A 27,715-nucleotide genomic window follows, 5' to 3' on the forward strand; every position below is an offset into this window, starting at 1 on the left:
TTCTGATCAGAAGCACCACCACTGTTTTCCTGTAGGCAACACTGGATTTTTGCCAGATCAGAAAACCCCTCTTTTCCAAGTTATGATTGCACAGATGTTGTAAATGCAGGTGTCTCTGGTAACTTTTGAAGATCTTAATGCTGTCTTCTTAGTAGCAGTCCAGGTCTCCAGGGGCTCTTGCTTTATAATGCAGCTGAATATTATAAAGATCTAAACCATCAACAGTATAAAATGAAACAATCAACTATGAGGATATAAATGAACATTTCATCTACCAGACTCCCAACTATGCAAATTTTCATTCCCTTCTATACCTTGTGATGGCCATATGGCGGCATAGGTTATTGCTGAGCACTGGTGTATGATGCCCTGGGAGTAGTACAGCCCAGTATTTCAGGTTTAGCAGACCATTTTTAGAGGTAGGGTTCACAGCCGATGGTTTTCTCACTCCTACAAGCAAATAAAACAGTGGCTTTCACCTCCAGATAAAGGGTGCTGATAATACCAGCTCCAGCTCTCACCCTGCTCCTCAGCCAGCTACCACCACTCATGGCAGAGGGAGTGGGGAGAGACTTCCTCCTGCACTTTCTCTGACCTCCTGCTTATTGGTGAAGGGATGCTGTTTATCCCCACCTGCTGCTGCTACTTGTTTAAAAAGGGGACAAACCCAGACATTTTCTGAGTTTTCTTTCCTTGTTGTGGAGTTCAGCCTCCAGAGGTAGATAAAGCACAATTAAAACCTACCGAGTCATCAGACTTGGCACAAAACCAGGTGGAGCCTCGAAATTATGAAAGGCATTGTAAAAAAACTGGGAAGCACTAACCTCAGGTGATTTTTTGTGATGATAAAAAGATGAAAGTTGGAAACACGTAACTGAAGTATTATTTGGAGAGATGCAGCACTTCTGAAGTTAAATCAAAGCATCATGTTTGCTGCAGTTGAAGTAGTTAGTATTTGCCAGATTAGCTTGAGGTATTTTGATGTAGTGTGAAGATAACAGTGGCAAAGTGCACTTGCACAGGTAAAATGAGGCATACACACACCGAACTCCTTTCATAGAAATACACCATCAGCACAGGTCCTCTTTAACCTGCAAAATCTTACACTGCATTTTACTAATACCTTCTACAGATTATGTCAGAGGAGTGCTGGAAGTGATTTATTTTAGACATAACATGTAGTTACACTTCGAACTGCCTTATGACTCACCTGTTTCAACTTTGCATACAAAAACTGGGTAAAACTTGAACAACTGTTCAGCTGTATGAATTAACCTCATGGGCTGTTCCTGCTGTGGCAGCAAGATTATTTGTCAGCAGAATTTCTTTTCACAGCCCACTCTTACCAGAAGACAGCCCCAATTACTGAGCTAACCCGGTATGTGAAAACAGACGCTGTTTTGGAGCTGCTTGGTTACTGTGGAGGATAAATAGCTCCTGACCCTAAACAGGATCTTCTTAAGCAAAAAGAAAAGCGGTGTCCTTATGCCTTATAAGGCATGGGCAGGCTTACCCCAGCGCTGAAGAAGGGGCGCTAACGGGCTCGCGTTGCTGAGTTTTCCTCGGCAGCGGTCGCAGGCGGCTGGAGAAGTTGAGCTGAAACTGCAAACACTTGGAACCCGGCACTTAGGGGAGAAACGCACTCAGGAGACGAGGCAGCAGGTGAACTTACAAAACCCCAAACCGTCGCTGGATCATGGGGAAGTCAGGTGAGCAAATGCCCTCGTGGGGTTTGCTGTGCGTTCCTACAATGCCTGTGCCTGCGTTTGTGCTCAGGAAGCATTGCTAAAGCGTTAGTGGCTTTCCTCAGAGAAAGCTGCTTTCATTTTGCATGGTACAGCCCGGGAGGAGCTTTCTCTCCGACACAGGGTGAGATTAGAAATCTGGTGGAAACGACACCCTCTCCCCAGCCTGCACAATGCAGAAGGACTTGTATTTTATATACAGCTGACAGTTTGTAACCTATAGTGGCTTTGCTGTATGAAATAATTATAAGCCCTATAGCTTCAAAATTATCTTGTGTCTGTCTGTCTGATAAAACTTACCTGCCTTGCAGATAGGCAGCAGGATGCTTTGGGGGGGGGGGGCAGTTTTTATCACCCTTCTTGTCGGGAGGATTTAGATTTAAGGTTTGGTCACTGTTTAACTGAGGATGGCCTTGCTCAGCTCTACAGTCTCTCCCCAGCTGTGCGCATACTCATGAAGCCTCTCCCTGCTGCTGGCTGCATTGTTGATCCTTTCCCCATTGCCACTGGCTGGCTGTCTCAGCTGGGGGATACTCCTCCAAATCTGCCAAGGAGTCAGAGACCTTAAGAAGAGAGAGAGCTTGTGCCCAAGACTTCCTCTGTCTTTCTCCTTTTAGAGTCATGAGTGAAAATCTGTGCTGATCTTCTGAAACGGACACGAAACTGGATGGTTTATTTTTGTTCTTGTGGTTGGGACATTACTTCTGTGACAAATCAGAGCCTGACGGCATATTGGCTGTCTGTCCTGTGTGTAAACAGCATGTATGGGACACACTGAGCAAGAGCTAGTACTTGATTCACTCAAAATCATAGGCCTCTTCAGAGAAACTTGAGGAAAATCTTTGTGCTTATAGCACTTTAATGAGCCTAAGCATGGGTGTGTTGAGCTTTTCTCCTTTTTTCTTTTTCCAGAGGGCAGCATCAGAACTGTCTGCAAATGTGGCTGTAAAGGGCTTACTGATAGGACACCCAGTCCAGGTGAAACACCATGTAGCTGCCAGTGGGCGGTTTTGGCCCTGTGTCCTGGAAGCTGCATATATTTTCAAGTGGATTGGGAGTTAGTAAATAACCTTACAATTATTTGAATAATTGTGGTTTCTGAGAAGTACTGAGTTCAGCCATTCCTTGCTAATAGCATAAAAAGTACAACTGCAGTCTAGTGGCAAAGCACATCAGGGAAAAGCAGTGTAGATATTCCACTGTGCACATTCTGATTCCTAAATGTTTAAAATGTTAAACATGATTTGTCACTTGTGTCACTTTTCAGATCAGTGGTAAACTGGGCCCAGGTTCCTGGCTTTGAGCTGCATGCAATACTTTTAGGTGAATCGTAAAACTGAGATCCTGTCCTGACAATTGGTTTATTGACTAAACCCCATCTGCACTTTTGCACTGAAGTCTTCAAATTCCTGTCTGAGATCATTCAGTGTGGTTTGCCTTTGAATGGGTGGGAGCAGCTGTTTTACAGTGTACTGCTTCAGTGCCTCTTCCTGTGTGTTTTGTGTCAAACACCTTGTCACCTCGTGTTCCTGCTGTAATACTCTTGAGGATATGGTGTGAGCAGGTTTCTCTGTACTAGGATGTATGGAAATGTAACAGGTTGGGATCTGTCTGAGCTCAAAACAGAGTCCTTGCTCTTCTCCTGAGTCAGAAAGATTAATGGGGATTACTTGAAAGCATAAATTTAAGGATGCTCTAATTCATGTAAAGTGGGGCCACTATTTTAGAATAAATGTCTTCAGAGCAGTTATTTAACTTTTTTTCTTCAGTAAATCTATGTTGAGGTCTTGGAATCCCCAGGCAAAAAAAGATGCTGCTACTGAAAATCTCAGTTCTTTGGTAAAAGCTTGATATGTGTTGTTACTAGACACTGGATCATATTTGAAACAGTGTTCATTGGAAGTATCAGAGCTAGAGTCTTAGCACTGGTTTTGTTTCACTGAATAGAGCTGAGTGTTGGAAGACATTTGTACCTCTGACTCAGCTTTCTTCCTTGGAAGCTGCCTGCTGCTGAAACCACATCCATGCTGAAACCACATCCATACTCAAACTCCATCACCAGGTTTAGAAAAACACCTTCCATGTCTGTAACTCCTGCAAACACTTAGCCAGACAAGGGGACCTCCTCTGCCTTCCCCCTGTTCTTCTCTTTTTGGACAGCATTTGGATTAGTGGCTTCCCTCCTTGCAGATCCCGGAGAGCTCTAATGGAAAAGACTTGGACAAGTATTTTCTGCAGGAAATGAGGCGATGGTGAGCTGGCTGCTCTTTGTTGTGCTGTTGCTGAGAACACCGTGTTGGTAGGGCTGTGACCTCCCCTGCAGCTGTGCTCAGTGGCAGGCCGGGGTCCTGTGGCAGCCTACACCCCAGAGGGGATATCTATGTGAGCAGCTGCGGGTGATGCTGAGGAAGCAGCTGCCTGCCAGCTCTACTCCTACGCTCTGGAGCGCGGGGATTTCTGCTGAGTGCCGGGAGTCTCCGAGAAGGCTGGGATGTGGCAGAAAAGGGCTGCTAAAAGTCTCACTTCTTTGCTTCCTGCTGCTTGCTCCCTGAAAAGCAGCTGGAGGTGACAGCAGGGGACTCGCCCTGTTTCTGGGTGCAGGCGCTATCGGACAAAGACGGGGATGGGTTCAGTAAATACTGGCTATCTTTTCACACTGTTTGCTTTGCTTTTTCTTTTCCCACTTTTGCAAATGTAGGTGGGACTCCAGAGAAAGGGCTGGGAGTTTCCCGCTGTGCTGCTGTTGAGTCAGTACAAAAATAAGGGCTGAGAAAGGGTTTGACGAAAAGGAAAGAGACAGGAACCAAACTCGGTGCAGATTTCCATGCTGGTTTTAATCTTCCTTAGAAGCATGTGCTGGTTTTTAACTCTTCAGATGCACCTTCGGACCACAGTAAAAAGGGCTGTTGTGTTTTCTGTGGAGCGAGCTGCACTTTCAGCTGATCTGAAGTGCAGACTTGTACTTTAGCATCTTGGTAGGAGACAGCTGTAGCAGCTCATAGCAAAAGTACATTAGAGAAGTGACCTGTTTGCCTTCTGAGAAAGGCAATACTTGCAAGCTGCCAAAATGACAAGGCGTTTTGTGCTGGCTAGTTTTACAGGACCAGTGGGGATAGAGGAAATGAATTAGTCTAAGCTGATAGCAACCAAGCATTTGTGTTTGGTAACAGTGGGGCATTTGCAGAATTTGTCATCAGTACAACTTACTGGTGTGGTCGGAAAAAGGCCTTTCAAAAATCAAGTTAATTCCGTTAAAAAACCCACACTTGACCAGTTTTTGTGTGTAGAAGACGCTGATTATTTGGTATATGCTCAAGGCAGATGCATACCAAAAAAGTATGAAGGGCTCACAAAGAAAAAGATGGAATGTGATGATCTGTAGTAAAGGAGATACCACTCAAGGTTTCCCATGCCATAGAGTTGCACATCAAAAAGCATCAACTCTCCTTTCTGAATTCTCCAAGAAATCTTTCTCAAAAGAAAAATTAAGCATCAAGAAAGCTTTTATTACTGGAACCGCTCAAACCCTTAGTTCTCTATCAGTACAGTTGGTAGTGTCTATCTTGCCTAGATTTGAATTTGCCTCAGTTGCTGCTGTGTATTCAAGAACAAAAAGAAAGGGGAAGTAAGACTCTTCATTGTAAGTACTTTGTGGTTTATTACATATCTCATCAGGCCAGAAGGCTATTTCAGATCACTATTTTGGTAGAGGCTGTGCTGTTCTCTGAAAGATTAGCTGGAGCATATCTATGTTATGTTTCTGGAGGCAGATGCCTGGTTTTTGAAGGTCTGATAGCAGCTCTGCCAGATCTGGGCTGGGTGACCCTGTGGAGGGGGACCAGGCAGGTGGCCAACCCCTCTGGCTCCTGTGTGAGCAAGTATGAGAGATGGTAGTAGTGGAGGAAGAAAACAGGGACCTGTTTATGGCCACCGCAAACATTATTTAGTATCATTCAAAGTTGACTGAACTGGGTTACCAGAGTGAATCTCTGATTTGAACAGAAATCATGTGGTCTTTATCTGGTCTCCAAGCAAAACATGATCTTTAAGCATGATCGTTGCAGAGCTGCATGAAATGGTGAGTTAATTGTCCTTCTGAAGCTTTGCCAGGCCACCATTGTAGGTGGGATGTTTGGGAGCTATTTTCTAACACAGATTGTGTGGGCTGTCCCTGAACATACACCTGTGTGTCACTAAGCTGAAATGGTGTGGTTGCATGTTGCTGAAGTCTCTAATTCATGTTGTAAATTTAAACGCCGGGCACAAGGAACTGTTTTCCATGAGACAGCTCTGATGATAGTTTGTGATAGACAGATGTTAAGAAATTATTGAATACATGCTTGCTTGTATCCTATGTGTGTGTTTGTCACACTTCTAAATACTGCAGGCCATTGGTAGGTGTTGGGCGCTTAATAAGTGATCCTCAGAAAGTGATTTGGGGTGAACTGTCGTAGGGAATAATCCATTCTTGAACTTTCCCTGATGAAGACCCATTACTAAAACAAATCTTTCAGCTTAGAATCACAGAAGGGTTCAAGTTGGAAGGGACATCTGGAGGTTGTCTGGTCTAATTCCCCCTGCGCAGTCAGGACCACCTAGAGGTGGTTGCCCAGGACCATGTCCAGATGGCTTTTGAATATCTCCAAGGATGGAGAGTCCACAGCCTCCCTGGGCAGCCTGTGCCAGCGCTCTGCCACCCTCACGTTGAAAAAGCGTTTCCTGGTGTTCAGACTTTGATAGCTCCTGGATCTTCCATAGCCTCACTGTATGAGGACTTCCAGCTGTGTGGAGTAAATTGCCCTGAGCTACCCCAATGGCAGGTCACAGGAGGGGATGTCCATGACACAGTGTTGTAGGTGTTTCATTGACTTTCTGGGGTTTAACATACTGGGGAGGGGGATCAGAAAGATGATGTAATTGATAGTAAGTATGGGTAAAGAAAGCTTTCTGTGTCTCCCTGCCTGGTCTGTGCTGCTGGATAGGTGAGTTTACACATCAGCAAGCACAAGAAATATACATGGTCATATTTCCATGCCTCAGGGAGGTGCATAAATAAACATACTTTAAACATTGCCCCAGCTAGCTTGGATGTCCTTGGCAGAAAAGCGAAGTGGGAGGGTACTGGAGCTAGTGAGTTGAAAGCTACTTCAGGTATGACTACCCCAAACAATGGTAAAACATAAATGGTAGAGGTATAAAATGGCAGAGCGTAACCCAGGAGATGTGGGGTAGTTCTACCTTTCTTCAGTTCTTGTTTCAAAAATCTTCATTTTGCAAAGAGTTTTAATTCACACCAGACACCAAATGACCTTGAAGAGCTGTTACTTGGTGAAGAGTGTATTATTATTCTGCTGTCATGCAAACAGGAGGAATCACAACCTAATGGCTAAAGCTCAGATTTCGTAGTAGGGAAGTTCTGATTTCTGGTGTTGCTCGTTAGTGAGTACAGTTGTACCTTATTTTCTTCATAAATTACTATAATTAGAAACTCTAAGCAGATACGATGTTGGAAAGGAGGAAGAGAAGAAATGGAGAAGATTGCTTCACTTTCTTCTGCGTAGTGTGGTCAGTTCTAACTTGGGTAACTTGTAGCTGCGTATTTTGAAGTGTACATACCCCAGGAATTGCATGTACCCTAGGGATTGTGTGACAATTAGGTTTAAGAACACAAGGCTTGGTTCTGCTCCAGGCTGCTGATTAGTGTTGCCTGGAGTTTTTTTAAATGCTTATACACAGAAGTCTCTGCTCCCTCTCAGAGCTGTGCAGTTTCCAGTTTACCAGGTGTTCCTTTTTAATCAGGGCAGTCAATTGCCAAACAGTTTATAAAAGGCCTTAAGTGAGGAAGTAATCAACACTGTCTATTATAGCAAGAATAGGATTTGCAATCAAATAGTGACATGACTAATATCATTGAAACATTATTACACTGGCAGCTTCATATTCTCAGGCAATAGGCTTCAAATTGGGTATGGGTGGAAAGTAGTGTGTTGTGTCATATGGCACAGGTAGTGCAAGGTTACTAAGATGCCAGTTTGCTGTAGCAGAAGCCCAGAAAATAAAATAAGTGTGGACTTTGTCCATCCAATGCAGTTAACTTGGACACCTTACTCACCTCGGCAGTAAGTAGCTGTGTAAGAAAACTTCAGGCAAAACTGAATGCTGAAAGACATCAGAGAATCTCCCCCCTGAAGAAGGATCTCCTGAGCTGAAGGGAAAGCTATTTTGAGCAGCCTGATAAACACAAGGATGTTCCAGGAAACTACTCCCATTCAAACTCATGCCTAATTATAACCCCCAATTCCTTTCATTCCCATAAGCAGTACTGTTTCTTCTAACTTTTAGTAGGGTCATAGGACAGTTCAGGTTGGAAGGGAAATAGCACACCAACAGTTATGGTATCTGCCATAAATGCCTATTGTATGGGATGGAGATGTTGCCCCTTTATCGAATTCTTGGTTCAAAGGTGTGAAAGAAGACAAATCCCACCCAAGATATAATGCTTTCTGAATATAGTAGTGTCCTGGGTTTAGCAGTAGCAGTCATTTTTCTCCTTCTTAATAGCTGGTGCAATGCTGTGTTTTTGACTTTTGGCCTGTGAACAGCGCTGATAACACCGATGTTTTAAGTTACTGCTCAAATGTTTAGTCTGACCAAGGACTTTCTGAGTCTGATGCTCTGCCAGGGAGGAGGGGAAGCTGGGAGGAAGCAGAGACAGGACACCTGACCCAAACTGACCAAAGGGGTATTCCATATCACAGCACGTCATGCCCAGGATGTAGAACTGGGGGCAGTTACCCGGAAAGGTGAGATCACTGCTTGGTCAGGCTGGGTATCGATCAGTGGGTGGTGAGCGGTTGTATTCTCTCCCTTTGTTATTTCCCTTATCATTGTTATTATTGGTGGCAGCAGCAGTGGTTTGTGTTATACCTTAGTTACTGGACTGTTCTTATCTCAACCCGTGGGAGTTGCATTCTTTCAATTCTCCTCCCCATCCCTCGGGACCATGACAAGTAGCATTTTCTCTTTCCTTCCCTCCAGGATGTATATATGATTTCATTTCTTCTGTATGTTTCCAAGCAATCAGCCAGTTTTACTAGAGAACAGGGGAGTTTAGCACTGAAGGAGTTCAGTTTTTATGGCTGGAAGTGATTCATGAATTGGTGTGTCAGATCCATACTCCCAAATGCTATATTTAAGAATAACATTAAGAGACAGTCCTTGAAGACATTACTGTCCCAAATGGGGAGTAGGAAAATGTAGTCAAATACATGAAGAAAGAAACATGGAATATTCACACCATGGGGCATTGCAGAGGTCAGCAAGTAAATGACCACCCTGAAGTGTTTGTAACTTCAAACCCAAGTGCCGAGTCAAAATGCACTGGAGGCATAACTGGCTCCTTAACATTTCTTGTATCAACTAAATATCCATCACTTCTCCCTTGAAGGAACATTATTCCCAGTGTGAAAGGTTCAACCAGGGCTAGTTTCCAGGGAATTACATTTCAGGTGAGGATAAAGTTTATTAATGATAAGTGTGTCAGGTCTCTTTAGGTCTAGGCGAAAATGCCATCAATTGGAAGCTGGGATGTCTTTCACTCTAGAATTTTGTTTGTTTCCAGCCTGTTAATATGCTTTGAGAAGTTTGTCAGAACAGAGGTAGCTTCAATTATATGGAGCAGTAATAGGAGACTTCTGGATATAATTACTTTGCAGTTCCCTAAAGCCTTCAATGATCTTTTGTATTTTTTTTCCCCAAACCTGTTGGCCATATTAAAAGTTGCTGCATTCTTATTCCACACCCAAATTCTGCTATCAGGGTAGGGTAGAGAAATTCTGCAGAGTCAAGGGAGACTGCAGGGATTTCAGTATTAAAGCAGAGTTATACTCCGTGTTTAAATGGATACCCAGTTACCTTTTTATGTATTTTCTGTCCACTTTGCATTTTTGTCCTCTCCATGTATTCTGGTGCTTGGCTTCTTTCTGTCTGGGTTCTGGTCAGGAAAGGGTGTGGAAGTAGCACGCAGGACCCATGTCCTGGTTAATATGAGTCACATTGCCAAGGCTGATGGTATCAGGTTTTTTCATTTACCTCTTTCAAATAGGGTGGGTCCCTTGAAGTGTATTTTGCAGCTTGCTTCAGATGTGTTGCTCTGGCCATTATACAAGCAAATTTGTAATTACTTATTTTGGGGCAGAATTGAAAGGTGGGGTTATTATCTCCATTTACCTGTAATGCATCCATTGGGTGAAAAGTTGTCAAGGTTCAAAGAGGGATTGAGACTGACATAACGGTATGCTTTTGTGTACTATTCTATATGAGGTCCATTTCATAGACTCATAGATTCAGAATAGTTTGAGTTGAAAGGGACCTTTAAAGGTCATCCAGTCCAACCCCCTCGCAGTGAGCAGGGACATCTTCATCTAGATCATGTTGCTCAGAGCCCCATCCAACCTGACCTTGAATGTTTCCAGGGATGTGGCATCTGCAGACTCTCTGGGCAACCTGTGCCGGTGTTTTGCCATCCTCTTCATAAAAAATCTTCCTTACACCCAGTCTGAATCTACCTTCTTTTAGTTTAAAACCATTCTGCCTTGTCTTATCACTACAGGCTCTGCTAAAAGGTCCATCTCCATTTTTCTTATAAGTATTGAAAGGTCTCCCCAGAGCCTTCTCTTCTTCAGGCTGAACAACTCCCAACTCCCTCTTGTTAACTATCTGAAGCCTAAATAGGAAAGCTTAGTATGTATGGAAAGTACAAAATTACCGGTGAAGATTAATCCATAAACAATAAGAGAGCGCCAAGAAGACAGTGATACTTTGATACTGTACTCTTTCTTGAATCACTGGGGTGGATCATTAGCCATAAAAACGTATGCCCTTTTTGTTAGTAAAGTGGATACCTGGTGTAATGTTGTGCATCCTGAGTGCTGACATAAGGGCTGCATTATGTATTTCTGTCGTGTAGGTATTGGGTAGAGAGATTTCATGGAGTATTTTACTGTTACTCTTTCTTCACATCATTTTGCAACTCTGCAAGACCAGTGGAATGTGGCCAGTTGATAGCTTCAAAGGTGATGCAGAGCAGCATCCTTTTTGTGGAAAACATGTTCAGATAACTTGCTTCTGTTTTGATGTCCAAACTAAGAGAAGAACAGAGCAGGAGAAGACAGGAGAAGAGGCAGGAAGAGCCGAAGAGGCAGGAAAGATTCAGGCATGAAGAGCTCTTCACCTGAGAAAGACTGAGTAGGTTGGCACTGTTTAGAGACAGTAAGAGAATGGAGAAATAGTATACTGAGGAAAACAAATCTGTTTGGACAAGGCAACCAAGTAACCTTCTGCTTACTCTTCCATGGTCACACAAAGTTGATCAATGAAACTGAGAATCCAAACCTGTAAGAACTGTAAGGTGTGCTCTGTAGCACACCACAGCCTTGAAATGTATTGTCACATGCTGTCATTATCTTTAATGACATTATCAGTGTTCCAGAAGAATCCAAAATAGAGGTAAAAAATTGAATAATGAGGAGCAAGCAACTGTATCTGATACCTTTAGTTGTTTCACTTACTAAGCCGTGTAATGATTCATGACCAAACCTAACTTCCTGGCAGTAAGAAATAATTTCTTCTAGCAGCTGAAGCAGCCTACATGAAGAGAAAAATGTACGTCTCTTAAGCTGTTTGGGAAGCTGTTCCCGCTTGGGTGGGAGCCTGAAAGCTCCTGTTAGCTCTCACTTTTAAAGTCTGGCTTCTCAGTGTATGGAATACTGGTAAAATGGAAAAACTTAACATGCCTTCCAAAACTAATTTGAAATACATCTGGTGGCTGGGTCGTCCCTCGCCACACATCAGCATGCACTGGAGAAGCCCTACAGAGGGAGGCGGTTAGCACATGAGCCTGAGTCATGGTAGATAAGTTTCTATAGAATTCACTTTTGAGGGAAGGGGAGGATGGAGGTTCTGTAGGGACAGCATAGCAGTGCCTGCTGTGGCTAGAAGAAACTCAGTTTTGTCCATGTCTCGTTGGTGTTTATAAGTCAAAGTGTTAGTACAGAGCTGGACTGTTGCAATACTTCTGTGCATGGATGAGCAAAGCCTGTGTTTCAGTCAACTTAATTTTTTTTTTTTTTTTTTAGAATTTCAATTTGTTCTTGTCATTGAGAGCAAATAATTTTAATAGAAACTTTCACACCTGCAGGTTAAATTTTTTATGCACTATTTAATGCTGAGTGGATGAGATATTAAGTAATAACAACCACAAGCTTTAAGATGGTCTTTTGCACCAGCAAAATGCATCCTGGAGTATGTGATGCAACTTCCAAAGCTATGTATTGCAACTTCTTTGATTTGCAGTCTGTCTTAAAATTCCCCTGCTGGAAGCATGGACCCCTGCCTCAGTGAATTGGGTACCTTAGAAACAAGCCATGACCCCATATGATGCAGCAGATGAGTGATAGAATTGGTGAGCTGTGAGCAATGGTAATAAGAGTGATGGGACAGGCTTATTAGCAAAAGGGTGTGTGGGTGCTTAAGCACCAGAATGGAGGCGTTTGTTTAGTTTGATGACATGTAACTTGTGACACACAAAATTGAAGGAAGACCTAAAAGGAGGAAGGTGGTGGGCAGATCTCATCTCACTCAACAGGGTTCATGTTGCTGTCTTATGCCAACAGTCTTATACCAAAAAAATTGAGCCTGAAAGCATGTTGATGGAGAATATATTAGATGTATGTTCACAATGGCCCTTTGGTCTTTGGAAAAGATCAACCCAACTTCAGACTGTGTTCAAAATGCTTAAGGTACTGCATGAAACAGCGGTGGTTTTCTGTGTGCATTGGATATTAAGAATACAGATGCTTTGTTATCCCAAAGCTATTGGGGAAACTGAAGAGAACTTTGAGAACAGCTTAAAGCAGGAGCATGGGTTGGGTAATCACCTTAGGAAAAAAACACAAGAGCAGTTATGTGCAAACTGACAGCTCTATGTGGGGGAAATGCATATTACAAACAGTAGAATAGTGGGCACACTAATAAAAGAGAATGATTGATAATAGTTGTTAGGATTGAGTAGTGAGAGGAAGTTGAGAAACCTAAGGTTAATAACCGGAAACTCTAGTCCAGATGTCTTGTCCTGTTCAGAAGCTTCAGCAAGACAAAGTGATAACTGTTTTGAAGGTGCTATGTATACCTCTCTAACTGTTCTCTCAAAACTCAGTTTCAGGTTCCAAATTTCTCAGCAAATTCCAGAGGGTGGCCAATGACAGATTTATTTTTTTTTTCTTTTCCTCTGAATCTTGGGGGAAATCAGCAAAGTCATAAGAGGAGGTAACAAGAGATTGCTGTCAAAGTGAATTGCATTGTGACAGGTTGCGCGTCCTCTGCCTTGCACTGCTAAAAGTCTCGAGTTTATGAAGGTACAAACAAGAACTCTTTGAGAGCTTTGCAGTAACTTTTGGAATTCAGATATTTACTGAACACACTGTAGTACAGGGGAATAAACCCATCCCCAGCAGTCATTTCTTTCCTTACCACTTGTTTGTCAGCAATTATTTGTCTTGAGCCAAATAAAGATGCATTTTGAGATTTCTCTGAATTTGTTTTATTTAATGAATAAAAATAATAGTGCATGTTTCGAAGTATTTGTATAGTTCTAAACATAGTAGCTTCATTTTCTTTAGGTGATGTTTTGACTAATACAGAAAATTCTTGCATACAGTGACAATAATATACATTTTGAGTGCATTTCCTCAAAGGACCTGTAAGTCACTTACACTGAGACTTTGCAGTCATGATGCAATGAACTGAAATCTTAAAATGAAAGTCAGTCAAACTAACCTTAAATCTTCTTGCTAATGAGTAAAAGAATAAGGTTCACATTACTCTTCAACTTTTAGTGATTTTGCAAGATCCCAGGGGGAGTTAGTTCACGGATGGAAGGTGTTAACATCAGTTTCATCCTACTCACAGGTCAAGAGGGTGGTATTCTTCTTTCTTCAGTCCAGCCTGCGCTAGAATCTTAGCTATAGGGTATGTTTTTTCTGCTTCACTAATGTCTGTGTTTGACAGGCCTTCCCATTTTTTTTAATGTGATTTCAGCTTCCAAACAATTTGCTGAAGAAGTCTTGAAAGCACACAATGACTACAGGAAGAAACATGGAGTCCCCCCATTAAAACTCTGCAAGAAGTTAAACAGAGGAGCCCAGCAGTGAGTTCAGTCCTTTCTTTTCTCTAATGAGATTCGTGACACTTTTATCTGTTAGGTTTGACTGTGTATACTGTAGAAATATTTGTGTTTTGACATGCTGACATTCAATGAAGACTTACTGGGTGGAGAGTGAGGGACTCCACTCTTTGTGTCTCCCTACCCAATTCTTTTTGTCCTTTCTTTCTCCTTCTTTCATCACATAGCACCAGCTGGTCACATGGACACTTCTGTGGTTACAACTTTATAAATCTGTCTTGCACCCTTTTACAGGCATGGGCTGCATCTGTCTACACTGGTGTGTCTCCTCTGCAGACGGTAGTTGGCTAAAACATGCTTCACCACCACCTCTGTCACATGGTGGATTGTCTTCTGCAGGACAGTAACCACTGCTGCCAAAATAGAGAGAACTTTTTCATGCTACAAAATGATGATTGGTCTAAGATCAGTGAAATGAGAAAGAAGTAACTTCAGATCATATTGTCTATCTCCCTGCCCCAAAAGCAAAATCAGTATATGTTGTTCTTTACATATCTCTTCTCCAGTGCTGAAGACTGCGCAGCTTCTTGTCAGTCTAATGTACATATATCTTTATGCTGTCTGACTTAAATCTTCCTTACAGAAATTTGAATCCAATGCTTCTTATCCCTTTTGCTGCAGATGCAACCAGGTTGTTTCCTTTCCTTTTACAGCAACCTGTTTCAAAGTAGATTTGAAAATCTTTTTTTTGTTTTCTCAGGCTGAGCCTCACAGTACAAAGGAGATACCTGAAGGAGAATGCTGATTCAGAAAATAAATGTCCTTCCACAGTGGCTAAGTAGTGGCCAGTTTGATCCCTGTAGGCATGAGGCTTTCTACCGTAAGCGTGCAGACTTATCTGTGCTGGCCAGCTGGGAGGCAGAGAGGCTGTAGCCTTTCTCATACCTGATTTACTGTCCCAGCATAGTGCTGCACTGTCACACAGATGCACCAGCTTCTGCACTCCTAAACCAGAGATCTCTGCCAGGTGTGGTGCTCTACAATGTGCACGTGCCCTCTGGCACCAAGCAAAATCTGCTTCTGTCTTGATTTTTTTCCCATCATTTTTTCTTGAGACACCGTGATAAGTGGATATAGTATTTCTAGGAGATGGAATGCCAGTGACTCATCCACATACCTCTGTAATCTGCTGGGGTTTTCCTTCTGCTCTTCAAAGGGCTGTTTTGTTTCTGTTTTACGCGGTGCATCAGGAGGAAGAAATTTCATTGACTTGTCAATAACACTTGCGTCTCCAAAGTGCTACAGTTGCTTTGAACAACTCAACTTGTATGAATAGTTCAGATTATTCTGTCAAATATGCATTGCTCAACATTTATCTCTAAGTGTTATACTGCCCTTGCTAGATATTTTTAGATCCTTCTGGAATTCCTGAGTCCTCTCTGGTCTCAGCTGACTTTCCCAGCTGTGGTGAATAACAATAGTAAACCTTTGTTTGGTTGTGCAATGACACATATTCAGAGACTGATGAAACTGGTTGATAGCAAGAACCAGATGGTTGATCTGAATATAAGACATGAAATATAAGAGATGTCATATTTGTCAAGACAGATTTTGCATCTTGTTAAATTCAAAGAACTTTACCTTTATGTATATTTGACATCTCTGTTGCTATGCATTTGGTGTATATCTGGATACTTTTCTGTGCTTCTCTGTGCTGAAAATGGTCTGTTTCTTACTATTTTCAGTTCCAATAATTACGACAGGTTACATGAACTGAATATTGGATCTCCACTTTAGCATGAGATGAGTCATCCTCAGCAGATTTATCTCTGACTGTAATGAAGCATAGGGTGGTGATCTCAGATGTAAACCTCATGCTTTTAACTGCCTGAGCTAGATTGAATTAATCACTCTTTGTCTCAAGCCCTTGGCAACTTTATCTGTGTGCAAAGTGTACTTCGTTCCAGCCTTTGCTTGGGATGTGGGAATCCTTCAAGAGAAAAATTACAGGACTGTAGAGATACAGGGCATGAAGGAGCAGTTAGGGATCCTCTAGTCCAGGATCTAGCAGACTGACAACTGACAAGTTTACGTTCATCCAGACTAATAGATCTAACTAATTACTTTTTTTGTTTGTTGTTTTGATAGAAGAATTAGGACAGAAGGAAATAAGAACCCAGTGTCTGAAGTACTAGCTTGGGCCAAAATGTTCAGCTGGACAAATTTCCTGTCTCTGGCAGATGCCAGTAATTCACAGATAGGAAAGGAGTAGCAGGACAAAACAAATGTGGTGATCCTTTCTGCATGATCTTCTCCTGGAAGTTACAGATTTATACTGTAAATTATGGTTTTCCTAAGCAGAAGGTTGTATCCTCATTTTTTGTTGCTGTTATTTAATAAGCCCTGAAGGTTACTCCTCACATACACACACTGTAAATTAGTCTAGCTCTTTTTCAAACCCACACATGCTTTGGTGTCTACATTGTCCTGTGGCAATGACTTCTAATGCACAGTGTGGAAAAAGCACTTTGTCTTGCTTCGCTTTTAAATCTATGACCTGATGATTCTGTGTGTTGCCTCCTATTTCCTGTAGCGTGAGAAATAACAAATGGTCTTTCCAATTTCAGTGTCTCTGTACTGAAGCCTTTCCAATGTTGAATAAACAGAATAATTGTTTTACACGGATATTCTTCTTAACCCTGTTGTGAGACAATAAAATACATCCCACACCCTCACATGTCAGGTTATATAAAAAACAGTGTTGCTTATCGCTGTGTTGGTGTACACAGTTGTTGCCTCAGATGCTCCATGTGGTCCCCTTCTCTTCTATACTGTCGCCTGGCACATTGCTCTTGCATTGCATCTGACTTCATTTGTAAATATAGGGTTTTTTTACAATTGCTTTGACTGAATCCCCACTTCAGTCTTTTTTCTTACTCAGTGTGAACATTTAAGTTACTCCTGTTAGTGGCCTAGAAACATCAGGAGGTGACACCTGTAACAATCGCTGCAGGTACTTCCCTTTCCACCAGCAGCTGCAGCCAAGGATGGCCAGTGGATTTCCAGGTGCAGGGAAGAATACGGTGGGGGAGATCTGCCCTTTGATTTCTTCTAGGCCCTTTTCAGCAGTGACACAGATGCTCATGAAAGAAAAGAAAAATGGCCTCTGGGCTTTCCCTTTGCCTAATTCTTAGATCTATGTAGGTTTAAAGCATCCCTGGCTTCAGAGCTTTACAGTTGAGTAACTTAAACTGTCATAGAATCATGGAATAGCTAGGGTTGGAAAGGACCTTAAGATCATCTTCCAGCTAAACTCCTTGCTTGCATCTCATCCTCTCCCTCCTCCTCCTTCTCTCTGCTTGCTGTGGCTGTGTTCCATGGCTCAATATGTGGATTCCTTTGCTAGGTATGCAGAAGAACTGGCTACCACAAGGGTCCTCAAACACAGCTCTGAGTCTGCTAATGGAAAATGTGGAGAAAACCTAGCATGGGCATCCTATGACCAACCAGGTAAGCTTTCTACTCTTGTTGTCACAGAGACACTGTATAAATGTGTTTTCTCATGTACTTTGGGCTCAGACCATCTAGTTGCAACAGTACTGGTGTTTTCTCTGCTTCAAAAAGGCATCCATTGCAGTCCCCTAGTGTCCCTGGGGACAGGATGGTGGTTTGCAGTAACCTGCATATACTGACAGCAAGAACCACATGTGGGCACAGAGGAGGTAAGGGACTGTGCTGTAGTGTGCTGTGTTCTTTTGGAGATAGGAGTTGGCAGCTAGGCTGCTCCGTATGTCCCCACTATGGAGCTGTCTTGAGTGCTACTTGTATGTGCATGTGAAGAGAGAAGGAGGTTGTCAATGCCACATACTTCACCTTTATCCTTAGTTTGTCCCAGCAAAGAGAAGGCTGACCACAGGCCAGTTGTGGTGAGGAAGGTGGAAAAATGGCCACTGCATGCTATGTAGCAGTTTCTGTTTGTATGGGCAAAATGGGAGCATGGACACCAAAGTGTCAGAGGTTAATGTGTTAGACATCTATAGTCTCTTCTGGTCTGTCAGCAAAACAAGCTTTGAGCCCTTTTCCATGCCTTCATTTTCAAAGACAAAAGTACTCCATATATTTTTTTGATCATAAATCTAACATGTAACTGGCAGCCTTTGATTTGGATGCCCCGGGAGCTGAATTTTGGCCATGACAACAGCCTGCGGTGAGCTTTCAGTTGGAGTGATGTTCAACAGGCTCTTCCCTCCTGCCTCGTCGAGTGGGCAGGGCTCATGCTTTAGCCTGCTGAGACAGCAGGTGGGATGTATTAAAAGTGACCACTTGCTTTCTTTGTTTCTGTCTACCCCTGGAATTTCCAGCACAGCCTCAGGGAGACAAAAACTCATTTCTGCAGGCTGGAGCCTCTGTCTGAAGGACCTGGAAATCTTAGGAAGTGAGGTTTAGACTGAGGGACACTGCTCGGTTCCTATGCAAGTGCCAACTCTAGTCCCCAGTGGGTACTTTATCATGTTGAAAAAGAAAGCCGGGGTGGAAAAATACAATTTGATCTACTCATACTTGGCATTCTGTCCATTGCAAGAGTCTGAAGCAAGGGTTCAGAGCAGCATGGGAAAACACGGATGTACGGCGAAGTTTGTGGCTATGACTCACTGACTGAGCTTACTTCTTCCTTCTTATTTGTGTTAATGGCCTGTGCTCCTTCCCCAAGGTTAAAGTCGCAGAATTGCCATTTGGAGAGCTGGAATCAAAACACATGCATTCTTCCATAAATTATATAATGCCTGTCTTTTTCTGTATCCCATTTGTTCTCTTCAATGCACTGTTTCCATACTTAACTTTCCAGTTCTGAGCAATTTTGTCGCTATTTTTTCATCCACAGGATTGAATGTCTTGCTGAGAAAATTAAGCTACATCCTCTTTTGTTCTGTAAAACACTTCTACATTTCCTATGTAGCAGGATCATTCAAAGTGCCAGAATGAGAAAACTAGTTCTTCAAAGAAAGTTATTCTGTCCTCTGGCCTTAGTCTCTATCTCTATGGAGCTGGTTCGTTCTTCCTCTTTTTCTCATTATAGTTCCCTTTGGATAGTTAATTTGTACCCTGCTCAATGAGGCTGAAATGTGTATTAAGGAATCCATTCAAGGGCTTAACAAAGGCAGGCAGTGTTTTCCTGTTTCTTTCCCAGATAAAGCAAAAGCCAATAAACCTCTAGCATACCCTGTATTCTCTCTCAAAAAAGTGATGCTATTGTTTGTTTTGGCTCTTACTGAGTTCTGTAATAATGCCAGAAGATACATTTCTTGTTTCAGAGAAGATTTTAAGCTTTCAACCATAAAAGCCTTCTAGCTCGACTCTTCTCCTGGTTAAAGAATACGTTGAATTGTATTCAGGATTTGGGAGTTACGTAGCCTAAAGCTGTTGCTGGAAGTGTGTTTATCCGTGTAATCCAAGAAATAGCTGACAGCTGTTTCCTCCCTCCAGTCCTACAGGAACTGCTCCGTGGCAGACTTCTCTTTGTGCTCAAGTAAGTGAGCTGTCATCTGCCACTAATGTGAGAGACCACAGCCGTCCTTGGCAGCTGTAGTATGTCAGGCTTCTCAGGATATCATCTCATTGCATTTCTCATCTGTTGCGAGGCTGAAGGCAAGCACTGGATGACTAAATTCTGTTTGGGATGGTTGGTGCGGTCGTGAAGAGCGTGCCATGCCGCTTGTGAAAACACTGCTGCTTGTGAGCTCCAGAGAGTTTGTAACAGAAATTCACTGTATGTTAACACCCAAATCTGTTATGGGAGGAACCTGGGTTTGCCTACAGGTCAGTACTAGAGGGCAGAACAGCAGACACCTTCTGCCCCAGCCTGGGAGGAGCATGCTTTGACTGAGTGCCTACCTTGATGCATCTCTTGCTGTATAACACCAGGTTTATACAGTACTGTTAAATAAAATAAAGTAGAATAAAATAAGGACCTGCATGTGGAATGCTGAAAGCAGAGGATTACTTCCTAGAACTATCAGTATGACTTCAGTCTAAGTACATCATAGCTCATTTCTGAGGCAAATTAAATCTACCTCTATGTTCTTTCCCCTCAGCCTGGTGGAAGAAAGGTTGTGATAAAAAAAGCTAGAAAAACATTTGAGGGAAATTCTAGGATTTGGGGTATGTGGTTTTTAAGTAGATCACCATGGTGCTGTCCATCCTTGCACAGATATATGTCCTATGTGATTTTATTTGAATGTTTTTAGCAACTTACTCAATGGGATTACTTGGCGATTTAAGGATTCTTTTTGTGAATAGAAACAATAAGGCTGGGCCCAGAGAAATTAAATGTAAGAGGGAGCTGAATCCAGTAGTAGGGCTGCCGCAGCCTTGTGTTCCCAGTAGTGAGGCTGAGAATGTATTCCCAGGCTTGCATACACAAGCACACATGTACAGCATGTACATGTGTATATATGCAGGTGGCCACATAGATAACCACAAACAGATACAGTCAATATTAAAATGAACAGTGTCAGCAGGCTCTTCCTGTTCCCCTTTTTGGCTGATTGCAATGAAGTATGTTACCAGACTATATATATATATATAAAAAAATAATAGATATTAAAATACATATTTCCTACCAATAGATTTAAAAAAATTGATATAATTTATATTTTTATAACATTAAATTATACATATATATATATACACAAAACTCTGTGTGTATGTGTATATATATATATCTCGCTAACAGAAATAAAAGTCCAGTGTGGATCTCTGCAGCAGCTCAGTCTGCCCAGTATCTGTTCCTGATCCCAGTCTCTCCGGTTGCTTGAACCTGAACGTACCACCCCCTGAGGCTGCAGTTCCACTCTGGTTGCCAGTACAGTGCGTCTTGCACACATGCAAACACAGCTCCCTGGCTGTTGGCCAGGACCCACCTTGTCCCTGCGGTGGCCATACATTTAATGACTCCTCCCAGGCCACTTCACCTCCTCACCAGCTGGTCCAGCTTGTGCTTCACTAGTGCTCACACACTCAGCACCCACACCGGTGCTCCAGTTGCAGACACTAAGGTCCCTGCTACCCTTAGTGTGATACTGATTGTTGGCACTCATGGACACCCCACAATCCACATGGAACAGAGCTTCTCACCCAGGTGAACAGAGAATAGCTAGAAATGGAATTTAATGAGGCAGCAGGACAACTGATGAGATGCAGAGCATGGCCAGGCAAGAGTACTAACATCTGTTTGCAGCAGTGGCCCTTTATTATCTCTCTGTCCTTCAGAGAGTGGTATCAGCAGAACTTTGTTCCAGGATTTCTAGTCCTATGTGTGCACTGACGTCACACATTCAGTCTTCTGACCACCTCAGGCACAGTCAGTGTGGCCACTTTACTAGCTTATAGCTTGGATAAGTAAATAAAATCACTGTGCTGATTCTGGACCTATTCTTGGGCAGAACTATGATTGGACACTAACGCAGGGTTGCTGCACCAAGTTTTTATGCGATGCAGATGTGTCCTGTAAGTCATGGTACTGATGAAATTCGTTGGAGAGAGATTCAGCCTGTTCTGAAATGAACGTTCAGTAAGCCTAACGGAGCAGGTCATTAGTCAGTTATTGCTAGGATAGGGGTGGAGTCAAACTGTGTTTCCTTAGAGAAAGTGTTAAAACTATGGATGTGGTTTACAGCAATGCAGACAGGAAGGGTATTTAAAAACCCCCAGCAGCATACTAATTGGTTCTGCAAGTGAAGCAACAGAAGGGAAGCTGCAGTGCTGACTGTAGGACTGATCTGCATGCTTTTTGACAGAAACAAACTTCTATGGTTTCTACTACAATTGGGAATGAGGGGTGGGAGTGAGTTTTCTGTGTTCTTTCCTTCTGATTGAAATGCATTTTGAACAGCAAACAACTCCTGGTTTGGGTAGCTTTGGGGGGAGTGGCAGCTGTTTTCAGTGACACATTGAAATGGAGGGGAAGCTGGCACACTGCATCACTTACTCCATAATGATTTGAAATCTAAATACTGTGTTCTCTGAACCACCAACTCTGAGGATGCAAGTGTCTGCTAAATCAGGTAGGCTAAGTGCTCTGCTGACCCTTCTGCTGTCTCTCTCTGGAACCTCAGGGGTCACTGGGCTCAAAACAGAGTTTTTCCTTAGTCCCCTATGGCTCAGCTATCACTTTCAACACTGTTTTGGTTTGTGTCCCATCACTGCATTGTTTACTGCTCCCCAGGGGCAAGGAATCAGAAAGAAAGTATTTCAGAGGAAAGTGAGCATGTTTAATCACTAGGTACCCACCTGTTTTCTCATGTGGTAGTAACTTCCCTTCACCTCCTGTGGCATATGACAAATAGTATTCACTCCCTTTACTTCCAGGACCCTTCTTTAGCGTGATCTGTTAATCTGTCAAAAGTTGCCTAGTCCTTTGGTCACCTTCTCTTTTTGTGGGAACAAGTTAGTCTCTAATTTCTCACAACCTCTGATGTAATGACTCTTTTAATTCAAGGAGGATGACAGCAATGCCATGTAATGATAACCTGATCCTGCACATGAAAACCAGGATATAGCAATCAGCTTCTAGGCTTTCACTGCCCAGCTGCAATGAATTGCAGGCTTTCATACATGAAGGCTGGGAATTAGCACATTACAGATTACGCTACCCAGCTATGCTCGCTGATGTTCATGTACAGGATTGAGATATTCTTACCTGATAGCGTTGCCATCTCCCTTGAATGAAAGATGAAAGTTACCAAATTTTCACAGGATGGGTGGTATTTAAATAGACAAACCCCCCACCCCCAAAAAAAAAGAAAAGGAAGAGAGACTGTGTTTGTCAAAGCTTCCATGTGTCCTGCAATATATCCATTATGGAGATTTTAAGCTCTTGTCACATGGAGCCTATGTACACCTCTTAGAACTATAGTAAGCAGAGGGGGGACGACTTCTGCTTGAACTACTCTTTATGGCACACTGGTAGGTTAACAGAAGCAATGACATGCTGGTAGCAATGGGAATGCAGTCCTACATCTGTGAAAATACTACTTACATAGTATGGTCAGTTAAGCACTTGTACACATAAAGTACATGTGCTTCATAATGCACACATGTGTCTGCAGTCACATTCTGTACTTGTGTTCCATCGAGTTTCCCACAAACATGCCTGAAGGAGATCTTCAAGCAGCCTTCCAATGCTCAAAGGGGGCCTACAAGAAAGCTGAAGAGAGACTTTTTTCAAGTGACAGGACAAGGGGGGGTGGGGGGGGTGGCTTTAAACTGAATGAGGGTAGGTTTAAATTAGATATTAGGAAAGAATTCTTCACTGTGAGGGTGCTGAGGCGCTGGCACAGGTTGCCCAGAGGAGCTGTGGCTGCCCCATCCCTGGCAGTGTTCAAAGCCAGGTTGGAGAGGACTTTGAGCAACCTGGTCTAGTGGAAGGTGTCCCTGCCCATGGCAGGGGGGTTTGGAACTGGATGTTCTTTAAGGTCCTTTCTGACCCAAGCCATTCTGTGATTCAGTGCTAAATCTTTCATAGCTTTGAAGTCTAGAGTGGAACAGGAAGATCTGCTTGTTTTGTTGTTTGGTTAATTTTTTTTTTTTTTTTTTTGGGGGGGGGAGGGTGTGAGGTTACTTTGTGCTTTTTTCTTTTCCTCTTGTATTTCATGAAGATTGCTCTTTGCACTTTTTTTTTAGTCTTCATTTCAGCTTTAGTATGAGTGACAAATGAACAGATATTTATTTATGTTACATACTTCAGCCTTAAAACAGGTGTACAGGGTTTGTTGTTTGGCACAGGGAAAGCAGGAAATAAGGAACCTGTTGTTATTCCTGAAATTTAGGAAGCAAGAGAGATTTTCCTACCTTTTCATGTGGAAAATGTGAAATGACTCTACTAAGAGAGCACTAGTCCTAACAGGCAGTGTGGCATAGGTAAGTTCACAGTATTTCCAGTCCACAAGTCTCTCAAGAGATGGTTTTTCATTCAGTAATTTCTTTTCAACAACAGCTCTGACAGTCAGCTTGCCAGGCTAACACTACCATCCGTTTAGCAGGCTGCACTCACAAGAAACTGAAGTTTAAAGAAGCCAGTGCAGTGCCCGACTTCTAGAATAGTGCAAGTTTAAGACTTTTGGCTGCAAAATAGCAGCAAACATGAGTCATTGCTGTTCTGCAGCCAGCAGTCCACCAGGGACCAGCGTACTTCATGGCGGTTGGCTTAACAGTGTTGGCAGCTTGCTATGAAATCAACTAACCTTGTGATACACATCCTGGAATGCTAAGCAGAAATTTCTTTATCGGTGTAGCTCAGGGAAAAACCTGCTCCCTTGACCCCCCACAGTGTTTGACATAAAATTTCCTAACAACCAGTAATGGAAAAGATGCAGTCTTTGAATTTTGGTACACAGCATCTCCCAGGTTCTCACCTGAGCTCCTGCCCTCTGTGCTGCCTGTTCCACAGGACCCACTGCAGATTATCAGAATCTGCTCCTTTCTATCAATCTCCTAAACTGTTCAACAGAAAGCAAGAAAGGATTATTTCTTTGTCAAACATCAACCTTAGGGACCTACAGACATGTAGAACTACATCACTCACCATAGTCATAGGCCTTACACAGCTGTGATCACAGCATTGGAACAGGCTGTCCGGGGAAGTGGTGGAGTCACCATCCCTGGAGGTATTTAAAAGACGTGTACGTGTGGCACCTGGGGACATGGTTTAGTGATGGACTTGGCAGTGATAGGTTAATGGTTGGACTTGATGATCTTACAGGTCTTTTCCAACTTCAACAATTCTATGATTCTATGATAACTGAGTAGCTACAGCTATTGCAAAACAGTAATAATTTGGTAAGTTACATGCACTACCATGTTACCTATATTTCAAAAACTCTTTTCAGTAACAAGACTGTTTCTCCATGTTTCTAGAAGTTCTTGCCAGCTATTAACAGATGATCTTGCTAGCCACGCTGTGTGTGTCTGTGCTTATATCATGATTCCACAGCAGATTTCTTTTGTCTTTCAGGAAAGGATGTGGCTGACAGATGGTACAATGAAATCAAAAATTACAGCTTTCAAAACCCAGGGTTTTCTTCTGGGACAGGTAAGGTCAGACTGGGCACTGTCTCTTCAAAACCCAGCTTTTATGTTAAGAAATTGGTGAGCCAAGTTGTTTGGTATTTTTCAAGAATCTACCTTCTTTTCTTAGGAAAAAGGATAGAGATGAAAAAAATTTTGCATTTCCTCAAATGTTAGAAACTAACAGAAGGGTAAAAGGAAACTGAGAAATGAAGAAGTAAGCAAATTTTGTGGGGTTTTTTAATACTGTAGATTTCCTCCAACTCCAAAGTTTTTAAAAGGCAACTTATTTTTAAGGCAAATTAATTTGTAGAAAATACTAAATTGGGATCATATAGGTTTCTTTCTTACTATGCTGGTGTTTGCGTTGACGTGTGCTTTCTACCAAATTATACCATTTCAATCGCAGAGATCACTTCAGATATAACGTGGAGATCAGGAACAGGCCATTGGCTGCATATTAACAATCCAGTGTTTAATGAACATAAAAACATTGTTCCTTGAGTAATGCTCAAGCAAGAGATACGCCTGAGCTTGTTTCAGATGAAGAAAATCATGCTTTTCACCCATGGGATTTGTCTATGCATAGAGGGAACAACTGATGGAGCAGCACAATGCACGGGTGGCTATTACAACTAGGCAGAAGAAGCCACAAAAGCAGTATTATTTTTAACAGTTGCACATGCATATACATGGGGGAGCATGAGATGGTTAAAGCAAATGAATATTAGTCACTGTCAGAACTGCTGTTCACACTGCAGGGAGTATAACCATGATGTCTGTTGAATTTTGTATCAGATACTCATCAAACTACTTCTTTCTTGATTCTCCTACAAGATATTCTTATTTGGACATGGAAATGGGAATGGTAGTGAGGAATCAGATCAGGCTGTTTCAAGACAAAATGCTAGATGCAGGGTTTTTTCATGTTCTTAGCTTGTTCTCCAGTTAGGAAAAGAATCATTTTTTTATTGTTCTTTCTTTCCCCACTCCTCATGTGTTAAAGGGAGTGCTGCAGATTTAGTACCTAAAATGAATGCCTATGTTTCTCTCTCTTTCTTCAGGTCACTTCACAGCAATGGTTTGGAAGAGCACAAAAAAGATGGGAGTTGGAAAAGCATCCGCTAGTGATGGCTCAACGTTTGTGGTGGCTAGATATGATCCAGCTGGAAATGTAGTAAATCCAGGCTATTATGAAGAAAATGTCCTTCCTCCACGAAAATAACTTCTTTTTTTCTTTTTTTCTTTTTTCTTTTGTTTTAAAAGGTAGCCTTATTGCTTAATGACAAGTGAACCTGGATTTGGACTTGACAGTGTTTGAAATGAAGCACGAGTCAATGAAATTTCCTGTTTGATACTGCTGTTCACTTCTCATTACAGAGGAAGCAATTACATGTTATTCGAGTCAATCTGCACGTTAGGTCCCTGTTGTTTCTGAGGGGGCTTCAGTTTAACTGAGGATGAAGTACATGCAGAATTTCTGAAGGGTAACCTTTATAAGTTGTTTTCTTTTTTAATAGCTTGCATGAACTCTGTGTCAGCATGTGAGTAAGCACATGTTGGATGTCTTTTTTTAAGTGAGCAAATTTATAGCCTTCTGTAAACTGAAGATACCAGCTTCTAATTATATCACGCACTCCCAGTTTTCCAGTGTTTTTTAATAACTGTAACTTCTTTGTCTATACCTCCTGCTACTGTGGAGCCTTCTCTCTGCAGATGGAACATATGCAAAACTTCCTGTGTGAAAGGTACACATGTAAAATGTAGTGGCATTCAGACCTATGTTTCTTTATTAAGAGGATCTCACAGAACACTAAAACATCGCTGGCAAAATTGTATCCATCAAGCAAGCCATAACTGATGTGTGACTTGAAAGCTACTAAAATTGTTTAAACCCCAGTTACATTTTAGGTGCTAATATTTAAAATCTGCTTGAGATGAGTGTGTTTCAAGTTCAAATCCCATTTTACGGTTTACAGCATGTACATTGCCTCATAATCAACTTGTTTACTTCTGTTACAGGAAAGTAAGACACTATTTTTTCTCTTAGATATTACGCACAAAGAAGTGCGATAGATTGCTAGATTTTATTTCTCAATAACTTATTTTTACTTTCTAAGGATTATCTTCTGCATGTGTTATGCTATACAGACAATAACATTCCCAAAACATCTCTTGTCTCCTTCAATAATGCCACAGTAGGAGGTATTCACATGGCCATGATTAAGAGATTCACATGATCTTTGTTCGTATCATTCAGTAACAGTGAAAATATTTCACACTCTGGATTGATGCCTTGAAAAAAAAGTCAGACTGAATTTACATAAAGCAAGCAAGCAAAATTCTGAAGGACACTTTTTTTTCTCTTAAGAACACAGATTGGACCATTTTGGCCAGGCTCATGTACTGTTCGACTTGGGGTTTTGTTTTCTTTGTCAAATTTTCCTTTGCCTTCTGCTGAGATTCTGTATGCCAGAATTTGGTTCATGAAGAGTGCCATTAAAGAAATACCTATTTTTGTTTACACAGTTGTAATAAACTGCACTGTTGCAACTTGATTATATGTCACTGTGATGTGGTATGTTACAGTCCTTTTGCTGTAACCAAGAATTTAACACATATAATGAACATCTGAAAACAAAATATTTTTTAATATGAATTACTCAAGCCTTTGCTGTTACCTGAGTCTTTGTTGAATAATCTTCAGACTCTATTTCCAGGACGT

The 27,715-nt window shown here is 42.1% G+C and overlaps 1 protein-coding gene and 1 long non-coding RNA gene across 2 annotated transcripts in view; both read left to right on the plus strand.

The window, feature by feature from the left end:
* Window positions 1–27,715, plus strand: part of LOC133267055 (uncharacterized) — a 497,367-nt gene that overhangs the window by 96,914 nt on the left and 372,738 nt on the right. The window lies entirely within an intron of this gene.
* On the plus strand, window positions 123–27,548 carry GLIPR2 (GLI pathogenesis related 2). Its single transcript, XM_061448963.1, has 5 exons — window positions 123–1,709; window positions 13,842–13,950; window positions 17,333–17,436; window positions 24,938–25,015; window positions 26,055–27,548. The coding sequence occupies exons 1-5, from the start codon at window positions 1,697–1,699 to the stop codon at window positions 26,213–26,215; spliced, it is 465 nt and encodes a 154-aa protein (XP_061304947.1). The 5' UTR covers window positions 123–1,696; the 3' UTR covers window positions 26,216–27,548.

The sequence above is a fragment of the Pezoporus flaviventris genome, unplaced genomic scaffold (assembly GCF_033815535.1).
Source record: "Pezoporus flaviventris isolate CSIRO_AGI_PZ_B2104156 unplaced genomic scaffold, CSIRO_AGI_Pfla_v1 ptg000007l, whole genome shotgun sequence".
Classification (NCBI taxonomy): Eukaryota; Metazoa; Chordata; class Aves; order Psittaciformes; family Psittacidae; genus Pezoporus; species Pezoporus flaviventris.

Excerpts from the sequence above, each read along its gene's own strand:
- GLIPR2 (XM_061448963.1), top strand. Across the intron at positions 13,951-17,332 it reads TTAAACAGAGGAGCCCAGCA|GTATGCAGAAGAACTGGCTA; the intron begins GTGAGTTCAGTC and ends TTCCTTTGCTAG. Across the intron at positions 25,016-26,054 it reads AGGGTTTTCTTCTGGGACAG|GTCACTTCACAGCAATGGTT; the intron begins GTAAGGTCAGAC and ends CTCTTTCTTCAG.